Source organism: Dendrobium catenatum, unplaced genomic scaffold, assembly GCF_001605985.2.
Source record: "Dendrobium catenatum unplaced genomic scaffold, ASM160598v2 fragScaff_scaffold_34, whole genome shotgun sequence".
NCBI lineage: Eukaryota > Viridiplantae > Streptophyta > Magnoliopsida > Asparagales > Orchidaceae > Dendrobium > Dendrobium catenatum.
The window spans coordinates 1,650-17,913 of NW_021318496.1; the positions used below are offsets into that span (position 1 = coordinate 1,650).

General features: G+C 34.8%; 3 protein-coding genes across 3 annotated transcripts in view; 1 reads left to right on the top strand and 2 right to left on the bottom strand.

The window, feature by feature from the left end:
* Window positions 1–2,139: 2,139 nt before the first annotated feature.
* On the bottom strand, window positions 2,140–5,172 carry LOC110099640 (N-acetyltransferase 9-like protein; the record flags this gene model as incomplete). The annotated part of the gene is made up of 3 exons (XM_020826841.2): window positions 4,856–5,172; window positions 4,689–4,760; window positions 2,140–2,227 (listed from the first exon to the last, which is right to left on the bottom strand). Coding segments are annotated over exons 1-3 (371 nt in total), but the record flags the coding sequence as incomplete, so codon positions are not given.
* A 6,294-nt stretch (window positions 5,173–11,466) lies between these two features.
* Window positions 11,467–13,321, top strand: LOC110099635 (U-box domain-containing protein 4). Its single transcript, XM_020826838.2, has one exon. The coding sequence runs from the start codon at window positions 11,638–11,640 to the stop codon at window positions 12,952–12,954; it is 1,317 nt and encodes a 438-aa protein (XP_020682497.2). The 5' UTR covers window positions 11,467–11,637; the 3' UTR covers window positions 12,955–13,321.
* Window positions 13,222–16,264, bottom strand: part of LOC110099639 (zinc finger MYM-type protein 1-like) — a 6,125-nt gene continuing 3,082 nt past the window's right edge. The window contains exon 2 of the mRNA XM_020826840.2: window positions 13,222–13,227. Within this exon, the coding sequence (XP_020682499.2) occupies window positions 13,222–13,227 (6 nt within the window). The remainder of the gene's footprint in view (window positions 13,228–16,264) is intronic.

The window sequence follows — 16,264 nt, forward strand, 5'->3', positions numbered from 1 at the left end:
CCGCTAAACCTAGTATTTGAATGAGTTGTGAGAGAGGTCCTTTATAATACTAATCTTATTGTTAGCATTGGAATTTCCGTTGAAACCACTCATGTATGTAAAGTAAGACTTAGTTGACTATTTAAAGATCTCAACCTCTCGCATGTGTTTAGACCTAAGCTATTTTATCACCTTATCATTTTTATTTTGTCGTTTATCATCAAGAGAAAGCTTATAATTATTGTGTTCTAAAATTTAAGCGTGCAAACTTCCTTAATTTAATCATCCATGCTTGTACGTTTCACATCTTATGAAAGGTTAACCTTTTAGCAACAACAATTTATCCTCTACCATGTGATTTGACTTCTTTGAATCTTGAGGTGTCTTTCAAAGTCGAAACTATGAATCATCCTCTTAGCGAGGGAATAGAATTGTCTTTCCTAGAAAGGGAGACAAAGCTCACATAAATTAAAATCATTTGTTTACATTTGACCAACACATGTGGCATATTCTATAAAATATAAATACACCCACAGGTTTGTTTGTTGGCATCATGTTTTATGCACATAGAATATTCCCCTATGATTGGGGTCCAACATGATGTCCTCCAAGCTAATGCAAACATCACCTCGACGGTCCCTGGCTAATTCTTAGTGAATTGTGAATGAGTCACGTGTCACATGTTATTGCATATTATTTTATGATATATTGCATCATGTCATAACCCATATCATAGTTTTGCACGCCACATCGTATTAGTCATCATATATAGTCATGCATGCAGTAGCGCAAATCTGATATCAAAGAGATTTTGCATGGATGTTGAGCACACAAACATTAATGCATGAAAATTTCACCTAGTAAAAAATTTGTAATCGAAATATTATTTGGAAAATGGACTATCTAAGAAGTAAGAACATATGGATCGTCTAGATTATTCAAACAAGCTTAAATCAAGCTTCATTTGACAAGAAACTTTCATGCATGGAATTTTCATTCAAACAAAATTTGTCATTGAGATAATATTTTGCAGAATAGGCTATGCGAGTACAACTAAATCTCCTAAATTGTTCGAACAAGTCCGTACTTGCTCGAATAAGGTGGCTGAGTCTTGAAAGAAAGATATTGTCTTTCATGAAATAAATTTTGGATCACAAATTTTTATATACATGAAGATTTTTATGCATGAAAATTTGATGCCCAATTTAAGCGCAAATGGGCTTGCTCAAACCATTTTGAAGGTCTGAATGCACTCGTGCAACCATTTCGCAAAATAATATTTCAATAACAGATTTTTCCGCGGGTGAAAAGTTTTATGCATGGAAGCTCGTTGCTTGTCCAATGACGTCCAATTCAAGCGCGAATAAGCTTGCTCAAACCATCTTGACAATACAAATGCACTCTCACAATCCATTTCGGGAAATAATGTACATATTACAAATTTTTACATGAGTGAAAGTTTCTTGTGCACGGCGCTCATCAAACGCACATGATTCAAGCAAGGACAAGCTTATTTGAATCGTCCAAATGATCCAGACATGCTCGGATCGTCCATTTCGCGAAATAATGTCTCAATCACAAATTTTACATAGGTGAAATTTCCATGAATGCTAGTTGGATCAACTTTCTCGAAAAGCCTCTATGATCTCTTTGTCCCTCTGACTACATGTGTAACTATAAATAATGATGAATGAGATGAAACAAGTGACACTCCAATATGGGGTTACAAGATGACGCAACATATCATAAAATAATGTGTGATAATACCCGCCCCACGACTTGATCTCACAATTGACTTAAAACTAGCAAGGTACTGTCGATATGATTCTTGCATGAGCTAGGTGGACATTATGCATGATAGATCGCTAAACCAATCAATGGGGAGTACTCTATGTGCACCAAAAACGATACCAACCCATGCTTTAGACAAGAACCTTAATTTGCAGTTCACCAAACAATCTAATCCTTTGCTAGATGGCAAAGCAAAATAAAATACAAAAGATCCCAGCAAATATGGCATAAGAAAGCATGACCAAACAGTGTTAACTAACTATTTAGAAAAACAACAAAATTAAAATTATGAGCTCAGAAGGCAGGCAATGATAAAACTGCATAAGAAGATCCTTGAAAGAATGAAATTGAATAAAATAAAAGTGATACCATTTTGGTTCAGCAATCATGATTTCAATTTCCGCTAGCTGCAGATCATCTAGGTCATTCATGTACATATTGACATCACCAACCATAGCTAGCACCATATGATGCAAAGTTAGATAACCTACAAATCTCAGTCTAACAAAGTAATATTAAAAAAATGATATGAACATTTCTATTTTAAAACCCAATCAATGTGAATCCAAAAAACTTTAATTCTGTTTGGGATGTCTGATACTATTGTCATGAATTCTTTTAGAGATCATAAATTACATGAACAAAAACTGAATGTCTAATCTCTTATTGCCGTGAATATGAGGCTTAATACTTCTACCAAAGGTCTGTAAAGCTCAGCTCTTCCGACATGTTCTGTAAAGCAAGGCAATATTATCTGCAATCCTCTCTAGCCACAGTTTATCCAGATATGAAATGCCCAACGACAGTTTCAGCACCAAAACTATGTTCAGAACAGTTTTAAGTTAGTGTCTCCAAAGCAGCTATTTAACCTCACAGAATAAGCATTAAATTTATTCATAGGCTCGATACTCCAGCACCAAAAATCTGACATGCATATCATCCACTCAAACACGTTTAAAGCTATTATCAGCTCATGTACTAAATTATTAAGATGACTTAGGAAAAGCCATTCAACTAATTAAGGTCTCACAAAAGGAAACCATTTGTAGAATCCAGAAGTCATCAAAACAACAATAAAAGGGGAAAAACATACCTGCTGTAGAGAGGAGTTTCAAATGAAACTAAGAAACTCATTTGCATTAAAAACAAGCTGAGCTTAGTGCACAAAATAATATAAGAAAAGAGGAATAAGATGTAAAAAAAATAGAAATATGAAGAAAATATTGTGAATTTTATTACTTAATTCTATACAAAATATGAAAAAAGTATGTATAGATTTTTTAAAAAATCTTATACAACAACAACAAGCCTTGATCCCACTATGAGGGGTCAGCAACATGAATCCTTTTTTCTCCATTGTGTCATGTTAAGGGTCAAATTCTCATCTAAATCTACTAAAGAAATGTCATTTCTAATATTTTCTAACCAAATCTTTTTAGGTCTATATCTACATTTCTTAACGGAAGTCAAATCTAATACATCTACTATCTTAACTGGGTCATCAGAAGGCTTCCGTTTTATGTGACCAAACCATCTAAGACGACTCGCTCTAATCTTATTTACCACTGGAGCTCCTCCAACCTTGTCATGTATATGCTCATATCGTATCATGTTTTTAAGAGTAAAACCACTCATCCAACTGAGCATTCTCATCTCTGCAACACTTAACTTATTATCATGCTTCTCTTTTAATGGCGAACATTTTGCACCATAAAGATTGCAGGTCTCACAACCATCTTATAGAATTTTTACTTAAGTTTGAGAGGGACTTTTCTATCACACAACAAGCCCGATGCATTCCTCCACTTCAACAATCCAACTTGAATTCTACTAATGATATCCCCATCTGTTTCACCATCACTCTAAAAAATAGACCCAAGATATCTAATACGTGTGCTCTTATTAATGACTTGATCACCCAAAGTCACAATCCTCCCACTAGATTTATTATTACTAAAATTACACTCTATATATTCAGTTTTAAATCTACTCTAACTATTATTAGGATTTTATTATTAGTTTGTTAAAAGTTTGTTAGCAAATTATTAGTAGCATGTTAGTAGTTCGGTATTCTTTCTATCCATGGATATGGAATTCTCAGTCATATGAGATACCTGATGGCATGAATGAAACTATTACAACGAATGTGAGGACTTTCTCTTTCATTCCATGAATTTGATCCTTAGTCAAGTGTAATATTTAATTCATATTATCTCCTCGTAAAGCCCTAAGCTAGCTTTTTTATTTATATTATTTCCCTTCATTTATTTTTCTTACCCTATCTCTTCTTCTTCAATGCTTTTTCATTCTTGAAATAAAAAAAGATTATGTTTAGTCATATATGCTATAATATGCAGGGGCGGAACCAGTCATAATTTTAAGAGGGGAGGGGGGCAAACTTATAAGTAACTGTTCGCATATATGTCAGGGGTCAACGGGGGCAGCACCCCCTGACGGGGTTCGATCTAATTTACGATTTCTCTTTGTATTTGGTTCATCATTCCCTAACAATAACACATCTACACAATATATTTAATTATATTAGGGGCAATTGCCTAAAAACCATAGTATTTTAATATTTTTAGGGGGGGCAAATCACCTAAATAAGAGTATAATAATAAAAAAATTAAAAATTTCGAGGGCCCCCCCCTCCCCCAAAGGGGTTCCGCCCTTGATAATATGGATATCTATTGATTGCTCGAATTTTCATCATGTGTGACATGTTTGATTGTTAATTTCTAGCAGGAGACCAGCAAATGTTTTGTCTAAATTGATTTCTATCATTTTCCATATTTCATCCAAGGCAATCAATAGTTATTTTGGTTTGATAGTTTGTATTCTACAAATATTGCATGCCTAAAACATGATTTTTTGCATTGCATGTTATATAGAAACTTCCAATCTAGAAAACAACAAACCTTCAATATGGGGCTCTCCATTGAGGAAGCCTCCCTTAATCAACTCCTTGTCCAGCACTATAAACGTATGCTCTGCATCAAAATCAGCAATCCTTCTCATTTGAAAGAGAGGGTTGAAGATAGGGATTAGGGAGGGAAGGAACGTGAAAAGGATAAAAGAGGTATACTGTTGGGATCCTTGGTCCATGAAAGATGCATCTCGTACTCCTGATCTAGCGTGAGGGGCTCAGATCCAGTGGCAAGGAGCAGTGCCGGGTCCTTCATCCACTCGTGATACTTCGGAACGTGCTCCCTCATGTATGGAACCAGGATCGCCTTCTTCCCTTCTAGGCTTACCGCAGCTTCTTCGGCCTCGCCTTTCACCTGCCAGAGATCCATCGGCACGGACTTCGAGCAGAAGTCCGCCCGTCTCCCGTCTCCAACTCGCTTCGAACTTCAGCGAGGTTTTAAGACAACATTCAACCAATTTGCACAAATGTCCTCAAGTACAATAGTTAATATGGTGTTCAAATTTTCAATTAAAATAATATTGACACATCAACGTGAAGTTGCATAGTTAATATGGATTTCAAAGCATATTCAAATTAAAAATTTATCCACTAAGCTTCAATGTTGGACAACTACCACTCAATTATCATCGTTGCATCATTGCCACATGACCAACATCGGTGAACTGTTGTCGCCGATCACTTTAAATTGATTACAATCTTTTGACAATCATCGTCAATACCAAAGCTAAAACACAATCATTTGATCAGTGTCATCTTCTACAACCTCTCGACCACCATATTATGAAATTGGCATCCTGACCACCATCACCATCAATTATTGTTTATGCCATTGCATGTGAGATTGATGCATATCATCGTGACTAAAGCTAACATCCGTTGAATTCGACACTCACTATCACTACAATATCAATACATGTCATTGTCTATCAAGTCGATGCAAACCATCAACACCAATATCGACATCCACAAAATTTGACGCCAATAATGTCGACACCAATGACGCTGACCAATTATGATGCTCACCATTGTCAATCAAATTAATGTATGTCGTCACCTATAAAGTCGACGTAAGATATCGACAACAACGTTTGCGCAAATTGTCTTCATCACGTGCATCTCCAACAACGTCAACATGTTTTATCGCCAATAAAGCCTATAGCATCCAAGAAATTTTGTAACGGTAGAAAATCATAAAGTTCAATGTCTTAGATTCGTATGAAGATCCAGCATAAAACAAATGAAAGATCTAGGTGTAGCATTCATTAGAGAAACCAGAGTTTTTGCGTGGAAACCTCTAAAAAAGAGGAAAAAATCACATGGACTTGCCCATTTTAAATGAATCCACTAGTATTCACATTTGATTACAAATTAGGCCCTTCCTTGGGGGGAAGGTCTTGGCTCGATGTAGCAAATATACATCATATAGAGTGCATTAATGATGGGAGTTGGAAGAATCAATGTTGATATGTTCATTTGGTCAGCAGGATCATAGTCGGTGAGCGATGTAGGTCAAAAGGATTACAGTTGGGCGATGGTGGTTAGAAGGATCATAGTCAAGAAACGGGGGTAACAAAGACTGTAGTTGGCAGGCGACGGAGGTTAGAAAGATTGTAGATGGCAGGCGACGGAGGTCAGAAAGACTGTAGTCGGGTGATGACAGTCAGGGAGACCATAGTCTGGAGATGGTAGTCGACGTGACTTTAGTCGGTGGGAGACAAAAGTTAGAGACCTAGTATGTGGGGCGACGGATGTTAGAAAGACAATAGTCGAGTGAAGGTGGTCATAAGGATCGTAATTGGGCAATGGAGGTCATAGAGACCATAATCGGGTGACGGTGGTCAGAAGGACCGTAGTTGAATGACGGTGGTTGGAAGGATCATAGTCGATGAGCGATAAAGACCGGAAGGACCATAGTTGGGCCATGGTGGGAAGAAGGATCGTTGTCGAATGACGGTGGTCAAGAGGAAATCTGACGACAATCGATGGTCGAGCATAATTCCTGCAAAAATTGGTGGCCAGGAGAAAGTTAGAAGTCTAACGACGGTTGATGGCCAGGTGTAAATCTAGTGTCAGTTAGTGGTTGAGTAGAAGTTCGACCACGGTCGATGGCCAGGTAGAAGTCTATCGATGATTAGTGGTCTGGTGGTGGTCGAGAAGGAGTATAGTGGAAAGAGAACTTTGATTTCTCTTCATTTTCTCTCTTCCTAGCTTCCTCCCTTTTACTCCCTCTCAATGAAGAATGAATGGTATATTTATAGTTTTTTTGGAGTGGCATGGCCAGTAAATAGGAAGAAGATCAAGGGTCTTGATCTTCTCCTTATTTACTAGCCATGGCACTCCTAGAAAACTATAAATTTACCTTGCATTCTATATTGAAGTGTGGAGAGGAAGCAAGAGAAAGAAAAGAAGAGATGAAGAAAAATCAGGGAGCTCTCTTGCCACCAGACTCCTCCTCGATCACCTCCCAGCCACCGACCATCGCCGAACTTTCGTCAAACCACTAACCTTCATCGGACTTCCGATCAGCCACTGATTATCGCTCGATTATATCCCTCTGATCATCATTTCCTGACAATGGTCTTTCTCACCACAGTCGCTTGTCGACTACAATCCACTTTGACCACAGTCTCCCATTGACAACGGTCCACTTTGACCACTATCGTCTGCCGACTACGATCCAGTCCGATCATCGTCACACACCGACTACGTCCCACTCTAAGCACTATCGCCAGTAGACTATAGACCTTTGAACCACCGTTGACCACTGACTATGGTCCACTCAAATCATTATTGCTCGCCAACTACGGTCTTTTCGATCTTAGCCACCCAAATATAGTCTTATTGACCAAACAAACATGTCAACACTCTTTTAAGAATAACTACGATGTAATGAGCTATATATAATGTGTATTTACTACATATAGCCTTTGTATGAATGTTGGATCTTCGCACAAAGTTATGTTGCTAAACTTTATATTTCTTTACCTCCGCGAATATTCCATGACACAAAATTTAGAAAATTTACAATGATGTCATAATTTTGTGTTGAGATATTGCATGCACACAAATAAAACATAAAAGAAAAGATGACAATATGTATTAGAGTTTTCACTTGAAAAATCAGAGTTGACAAAAAATTACGGGATCTTTTTCAGCTGAAATGATATATTATATAAATAAAATGATGAAGATTTGCTCTTTCTCTTGATTATAGAAGAAACTATTACAAACTAGTGAGCTCAAGTTTAGTCTCTTATAGTTGTAATAAAACTTGCTAGAGAAACAGTGGAGGCTGTGAAAGTGGTCAGATAATGTCATTTGGACCGCATTTTAACAAAGATGGTTGAACTAGGGTGAAAAGATGATGACAGTTGAGCAAGGGTGGTCGAGCGTTGGCAATCAAACAATGGCGGGCGGACAATGATAATTAAATGTTGATTGTTGCTATCTATGATTGTCGACATCAAACATTACATAGAGCTCTAGAATTTTATAGATCTCTAAGCTCTAATTAGTTTCAAGTCAATGTCCATTTCTTTAAATTAGTGTCTCAAAATTTACAATAACACTTCAAATGTTTGATTTGGAATCATTTGAACTGAAATATGTTTATTTTTTATGTCGTTGGATTTCATCTAATCAATACATTTATTTTGATTATGATTTTTCAAAATTAAAATTTGGATAGTCCTAAATTTAATTATCGATAGCTTTCATTCGAAAAAATGCATTAAGATTCTTACCTTAACAAGTGAATTTTAAAATATATATTATATATAATCTTAAAAATAAATTGAAAAACTCTTAAATTCAACATAACTAAAATTTTGACCGGATATTCTAACTAAAATATTTTATTTAAATATCTTCACAAAATATTAATCAATTATTCAACGCAAATGTATAATCATGAAAAAAATGTAAGAATTTAAAATTAGGGATTGAAAGCAGAAAAATTCGAGTTGGTCTCCCATTATGTTTAATTAGTGTTGGATTTTATTAATTCTTAAGGCTTAAGTAATTAAACTGTAATTTGTTGTTATTAAGTATATAGCAAATGTTATTATACCGCTAATCCTAATAAAAATACATTTAATTTAAGATAAATTGGTTCAGCTCAGTTTGCCTTTGTTCCTTTTTTTTTCTGTACTGAATGTTGTAATTATAATAAAAATGTTAATTATCAATTAATTTAGTTAAAGCAGCCATTTGTTTGTTTCTTCTAGGCTTTGCGACAAATTTTTTATTACTTTCTAAATCCTTTTTTTTTTACAAAAAATTTGTACTAAAAAATGCTTTATAAAGCAATTAAAAAGTTTTCTCAAAAGAAGTCTAAATAAGATATTTTAGCCATTAATCTCTCTCTTTTATATATATTTAGGGGTGTCAACATTTGACACTACCTGAAAATTCGACTCGAAAATTTTGGATTAGCGTCAACATGTTTTGTAAACGGGTTTGGTTTGAGTTCCCGGATTCGACTTATTTTAAACAGGTTGGGTTTGTGTGTGACCCGAAAACCTGAACTCAACCAGGTTTAACCCGGGAAAATCGCGCGAGTCACGTCCGTGCTGACCAGTGTCGTCCTATCCGTGTTGTCGACGTCCCGTCCATGCTGCTAGCTGTCGGCTTGTTGAGTAACCGCGTTTGACGTGTGTCGGTTGCCACAGCCGCTGTAGTTGTTTTCATCTGTGTCATCTTGTCGAGTGCCGCTAGTCCCTGCCATTGTCGCCGTCCCGACCTCCGATTTTTTTTAATCGGAAGTACAGAAGAGAAGGGTTGATGGGTCGTGTCGGGTTAACCCGGGTCAGAAGCTGATTGAGTTCGGGTTCGAGAAAGTGATCCGTTTGGAAAAAAATGGGTCGGGTCAACTTGTGTCATGTCAGTTCCAGTTTGGACCTGAACCTGACTCGTAACCCGGTTTTGACAGTCCATATATATATCAACAATAAATATTTTATATTTATGCCTATTTTAAGTAATAAACTAATTTGTTTCTCATGAGAAAAAGAGTTTGAGTGTTTGACTACTTCACTTAGCTTGTATTAATATTTTGCTATTTTATAATATATTTCATAATAAACATTTTTTTATTTTATAATTTCTGTAAATTAAAATTATATATAATTTAATTGTATAGAAATATTGTGAGTGAGTTTTTTCATCATATTTTAATGAAAATTAGATCAAGATTTTCTGAACAATTTTTCCCCATTAGAATGTATAAAGTAAATTCTTTTTTTACTATAGTTAATAATAATTTAATACACAAAAACTATAGAAAATATGTTTACGAAAAAAATATTTGAGTTGAATGAATCATTTTTTATGGAGATTTACATACATACCACTTAATACTATGCTATTTACATATTTAACATCTAAAATTTTAATATTACATACATGCCACCCATAGTTCATTTTCATACCAAATGTGAGTGGTAGAAATGAAATATATGAGTGGTAGGAAAGAAATGTAAGTGGTATATTTGATATTAAAATAATATAGGGTGGTATTCATGTAATATTAAAGTTTTAGGTGTTAGATATGTAAATAGGATGTTATAAAGTGGTATGTATGTAAATTTCCTTTTTTTTTTTAATATAAACTAATAAGATTGACTGCATATTGATTTCAATTAACATTTTTATTTTTATTTGACTTTTAATTTGAGTGCCAAATGTCAAACATTTGATTAAAATAGTAATTCCAGCTTGAGCTTAGCATTCTTAAAACTTTTAGTCTTTAATTAGAAGTCTAATTTAAATTCAGAATGTTAGGTTGACTATTAAACCTAACTTAGTTGATGATCACAATATACATAGAATATTACAATTCAAAATATAATTTATATATCATCAATAATTTATTTTGACGAGGCACGAATCTCAAAGTATATTAAAATTAGAAATTTTTTAAATTAAATTAGGGATCATTCAAACTCTAAACTCAAATTTTAGCAAATTTATAGCCGAACTGAATGTCTCGAAAAGATGAACTCAACAACACTAAATTCAGCTCAATTCAAGTCGAAATGGTCCACATCGAGGACCTCAAGCACGTTCAAAATGTTCAAACCATAAATTTTTTTATCAAATTATCTCCAAATGTGACGTGTCAATGAGAAGAATCCGAAAAGCCCAAGATCATTGAATTTTGACATCATTAAAACACTCAAATACTCTATAAAATATGGAATCAATATCGTTCGTCCATCAGAACCACTGCCAAAGTGTCATTGATCTTTTTTCAATTTATTCATCATTTCAATTTAGATAAAATTATTAAAATTATAACGTAATTAAATTAAAATTATAACTTATAAATTTTAATTATATTAAGTTATATTAATCACCCTCTTTCTCTCCTCGATCACCTTTCTCCCCCTCTCTCTCTCTTTCCATGTGTCGTGGCGCCCTCCTCCCCTCCCTCAATTATTTTTTCTCTCACTAGGTAAATACGCCAAATGATTTGGCATATTATGAACTTTCGAATCATTTTGGTGTATTTAGATAGAGCTAAATAATTTAACGAATTTATTCATTTTAAAAAATTTTAATAATATTTTTTTTGTACTTAATTAAATTTTGAAACATGCATCTTTTAAAATTTTGGCCATTTATTTTTATTTTTTAAAATCTACTACCCTCAAATAATATTTCTAAGGACCATTTCCTAATTCCTACCTAAAATAAGTCGCAGGCGGCCAGTCAACACGCGCCGCCCGACCCTTGTCGTCATGGAAGAACACGAGGCTTCCCTCATCATTTCCTTCCCTCCATGTGTCAATTGCAAGAACTTCTCGAAGATGGTTGGCGGCTATCTGTTGACACCATTAAGCTGCAGTTCTCGAGATTTTCTTCAGATTTCCGTTAGAAGCCAGTTGAAAACCCCCAATTCCATCCGTCTTCGTTGATCTTCGAGCTTCTTGTGGAGAATGATGGTCTCATTGCTTGATTCTCAAATTACGGCTTCTCCTTTCCGTTATTCCTCCTCAACGAGCATTCAGAGGTCGCATGTCCATTGCAAGCGGTTGATTAGATTGAATCACTTTCAAAACGGCATCGATTGCTCACTTGATCAAACTCCGATCGGCCAACTTTCTGAAGGGGTGTGTGAGAAATTGACGGATTCAGTGGTCGATTTCAGGCTACAGGATATCGCCGCTGAATATATGTCCACCGCGGAGAAATCTAACTCGCCGGATTTTTCAACCGATCTGCTTGAACTTTCAGGGGATTTGTCCGATATATCCAGCTTTAATTCGGACATCTCCGTCGAGCTTCAGCGGGTAGCGTCATTTTTCGATGGCGATGTCTTATATGCGGATTGTGATGAAAAGGGAGCGAACGGTTTGGGTGTAGGGTTCCTTGCCTCCATCTCAACCAAAATCCTCGAGAGTGGGTCGCTGGAATTCGTAAAACCGGTGGTGAGATCCTGCGTGGAGACCCTAGGGACGTCTTCTGCTTCGCCGGAGGAGAAACGAGGAGCAGCAAGTAAGCTCCGGCTTCTGGCCAAGCACCGATCAGACTTCCGCGAGCTAATCGGCACATCCGGCGCGATCCAAACCCTAATCCCTCTTCTCTGCAGCGCCGACTCTATCGTGCAGGAGAACGCCGTCACATCACTCCTTAACCTCTCTTTGGAAGAATCCAACAAAAACCCCATCATCGTCGCCGGAGCCATCAAACCTCTGGTCTATGCACTACGCACCGGTACGGTGACCTCGAAGCAGAACGCGGCATGCGCACTGTTGAATCTATCGATGATCGAGGAAACCCAAATCACGATCGGGGTATGCGGCGCGATCCCCCCGCTGGTTTCACTTCTGGTGAACGGATCGATCAGGGGTAAGAAGGATGCCCTAACGACGCTTTACAAACTATGCGGTGCACGGCAGAACAAGGAGCGTGCGGTGAGCGCGGGGGCGGTGACGCCGCTTGTCGCATTGGTGGCGGAGGGTATGCGTGGTACGGCGGAGAAGGCGATGGTGGTTTTGAGCAGATTGTCGGAGATAGAGGAGGGGAGAGAAGCGATTGTGGAAGAAGGTGGGATTCCGGCTCTTGTGGAGGCTATGGAAGTCGGGCCTGCGATCTGGAAAGAGTTTGCTGTGATTACGCTGCTCCAGCTCTGCAGAGATTCTGAGCTCAACCGAGGGCTGCTTGTGAGAGAAGGAGCTATTCCGCCGCTTGTCGCGCTCTCGCAGTCTTCGTCCTCCCCCGCAAAGCACAAGGTTAGTTTTCGCCGCAGGTGATCTCCGTCGCCGGCGTTTTGATGGCGACCGAATCTTTTCTTTTTAATTCTCTTTGTTTCTTGCTCCGAGTGCTTATATTTTTCCTACACAAAATAATTTTTTAAGTTCGAAAACGCCGTACGAAATAATCCCACTCTTTAATATTTAAAAAAAAAATGTGGATAAGAACATGATATCCTGATCGTAATTTTACCGAAATTATTTTGTACCGACTTTATGGATTAAACCACCTGATTGCAAAATTCACTGCACAAAGGATTTTCATCATCACCCCTATCAAAAAAAAAAAAAAAACAAAAAAAATCTATATACTCAAATAGTCTTACAACAAATTTGAGGTGTTAACATAAAAAATTAAGAAAAACAAGAGAGATTTCATAATTCATATAATGTGTTAAATCACTTAATTAGCAATATTTTAATATATTTATATAGTAAATATTAGTTTGTCCAATTCCTAATCTTAAACAAATTCGATATAAAATTGTTTTATTTAATTTAGGTTTCGGTTGTGATGGGTTTATTATCGCTTCTTAAAATAATTTTTGAGTGCAAAATAAAATTTTTTCTTATTAAAAAATTGCTCAAAGAGGAAGTAAGAAAATTGTCTTAAACGAAATCTTAGACATTGTTTGGGACCATTTTATTTTAATAGGGGGTTTTACATACATACCACTTTATTTCATGCTATTTACATATCTAAAATTCAAAACATTAATATTACATGACTACCACCCATAGAACAAATATGGGTACACGGAATGAAATATTAAAGTTTGTAGGCTTGTATGAATAGTAGAAATGAATTATAAGAGTGATATATTTGATATTAAAATTTTATATGAGTGGTAGACATATAATATTAATATTTTGAGTATTAGATTTGTAAATAACATGAAATAAAGTGGTATGTATGTAAATTTCCCTAATAAAAATGCCTCTTAAGCGTTTAAGTTGCTTATTATTAACATATATTATATTTAAAAAGTATATGTAACATATTTAAAAAATATGATATAGACTCAATTTTCAATATATTGTAATTCTGTGACATATACAAATATAATATAGAACATTAAATATAGATGAAAGATCTGTTTAGAGAGGTGTATGGTGGTTTAGTTCTTAAAAATTAAGATGAATTCTTAATATTTTATTTTTTTCACAAAGGAACAATCGCATTGATAAGCTTATTTGCTGTATTATTTATTGGAAGGTTGAATCACCGGATGCTGAAAAAAAAAAAATCATAAGGGGTTCTATTGATGTAACACTATTTTTCTTTGCTGTAGAAATCTAACTTAAATATGATACAAATAGTAATATATATTATTGAATCCAAATTTATTTGGGATAAAATCTAAATTTTATCTTTAAAATTGTTTTTGGACAGCTTTATTTTTTTTTAATAACCAGTTTTTTTAGTATAAATTTTTTTAAAATTTAAAATTTTGTATAAGAAATTTGTTTTATAAAGCAGCAAAAAATTTATCCCAAATTAAAACTAAGACTTATAAGATTGAGAAAAAGAGAAAAATTGATAGAGTGAGAAAGAGAGATATTCTAAGTGTACTAAGAGCTATAAAAAAAACTATTAAGGGCATATTCATTTGTATAAGTCTTATAGTAAAAAAAAGTATGATGTTACATTATAAATGTTAAGCAAAAAAATTATAAGTTTTATATTCTATTTTATATTTTCTGATAATTTGTATTACAACTTCATTTGAAATCACGTCAAATATTTATTTCTTAATACATGACATCAAACAATCATTGAGTCAATTATCACCCATTTTACTGCATAAGTGATGTTTAACAATTATTTTCAAATTTTATCTCTATCATTTACATCATAGCTCCAAATTAAAAGTCAAAGTCGAGAGCTAGGAGATTGTTAATATTATATTCTATTTGTTATTTCCTCTTTAAATAATGGTCCATTTATTATACCCTATATATATATATATATACAGCTCACCTTAGTGTGTTGGTTGGGAGTTTAGACTATCAACTAAGAGGTTTTTAGGTTCGAGTCTTATATATGCGATGTGTGAATGTCAAAAAAAAAAAATCTTTTCTCCTCCACAATTTCTTTTATGACATCTTCCAAACAACAAAACAAAATAGCGAAAAGCTTAATCAAATGGGAGAGAAGCCTTTTAACTTCTTCCATTCACTCTCTCTCTTCTCCTTCTCCATGCTTTCATCAAGAAGCAAGTGAAAGTTTATGCGATCCACTTTCAGTAAATAGAGGCCAAACACAAATGTAGAAAAAATTGCTATATATACGAGAAAAAATAGAGATCAAGGTAACTATTTTTTTGTTGAAAAAAATAGAGATCAATAGAACTATATCTTAATCAGCAGTAAGAAGAACAGAAAGAAGAAAAAAATTGAAAAAGGATTCATTTGAAGGAATACTTGGAAGAAGATAAAGTAAGAAGAAGATGCAGATTTGGGTTTTCGATTCGAACTTGGACCTTCGAAGTTCGACGAACTTCAAACAGTAGGCACAATAGCGGGGCTTTGCGGAGCAACGAACGAAAGAAAGCAGGGCAAATAGCATGAACGGCGGTGAACAGTGCCGCCACTGGTGGTGGCCATAGTCATGTAGAATGACGAGTGAAGACTATAGACATGTTAATTAAGGAGTGGTGAGTATAATCCTATCATGCAATAAGTGATCCTTGATCTTCGACAAGTGCAATTTTAACTTCCTTGCCCCAATAACATATTGAGTTAGGGGCCATTGACACATTCGAATATGCACATATATCATTCAAATTTATAATGTTGGAGAAATAATCTAATGATAGGGCAACAAATCTCTTCAACTTTTTTATAATGATATTAATATTATTATATTTATTTTGTGATAAATATGATATAAATTTTAATTGATTTTTTAATGTATTAAACTAAATAAAAATATATTTAATAACTCTGATATTTATCATGATCAAAAGTTGACAATAGGATAATTTATGGGTGGCTTTGGTACAGTACGCTGAATTTGCCATGGAAAAGAAGACAAAAAAATGTTAGCTCTGTTTTAATTTATGAATAGAAGGATTCTTTCTTTGTTAGTAAATAAATCATAAACTAAAAAATTTTTAAACTAAAAAGATGATTTAGAAATCATTAAGAAAGCCGCCTTAAACGAAGCCTAAATGAATATTGGGTTATATGCTCGTCAGTAACTGCTAATTTGTTCATTTGTAATTTGGATACGTACACTTTTTTATTGCTTTCTAAATCAACTTTTTAATATAAAAAATTTAATTTAAAAAGTTTTTATATTAAAAAA

What these genes read in the sequence shown, in the direction of transcription:
- LOC110099635 (XM_020826838.2), top strand. Translation starts at nt 11,638, where the DNA reads ATGATGGTCTCATTGCTTGATTCTCAAATTACGGCTTCTCCTTTCCGT.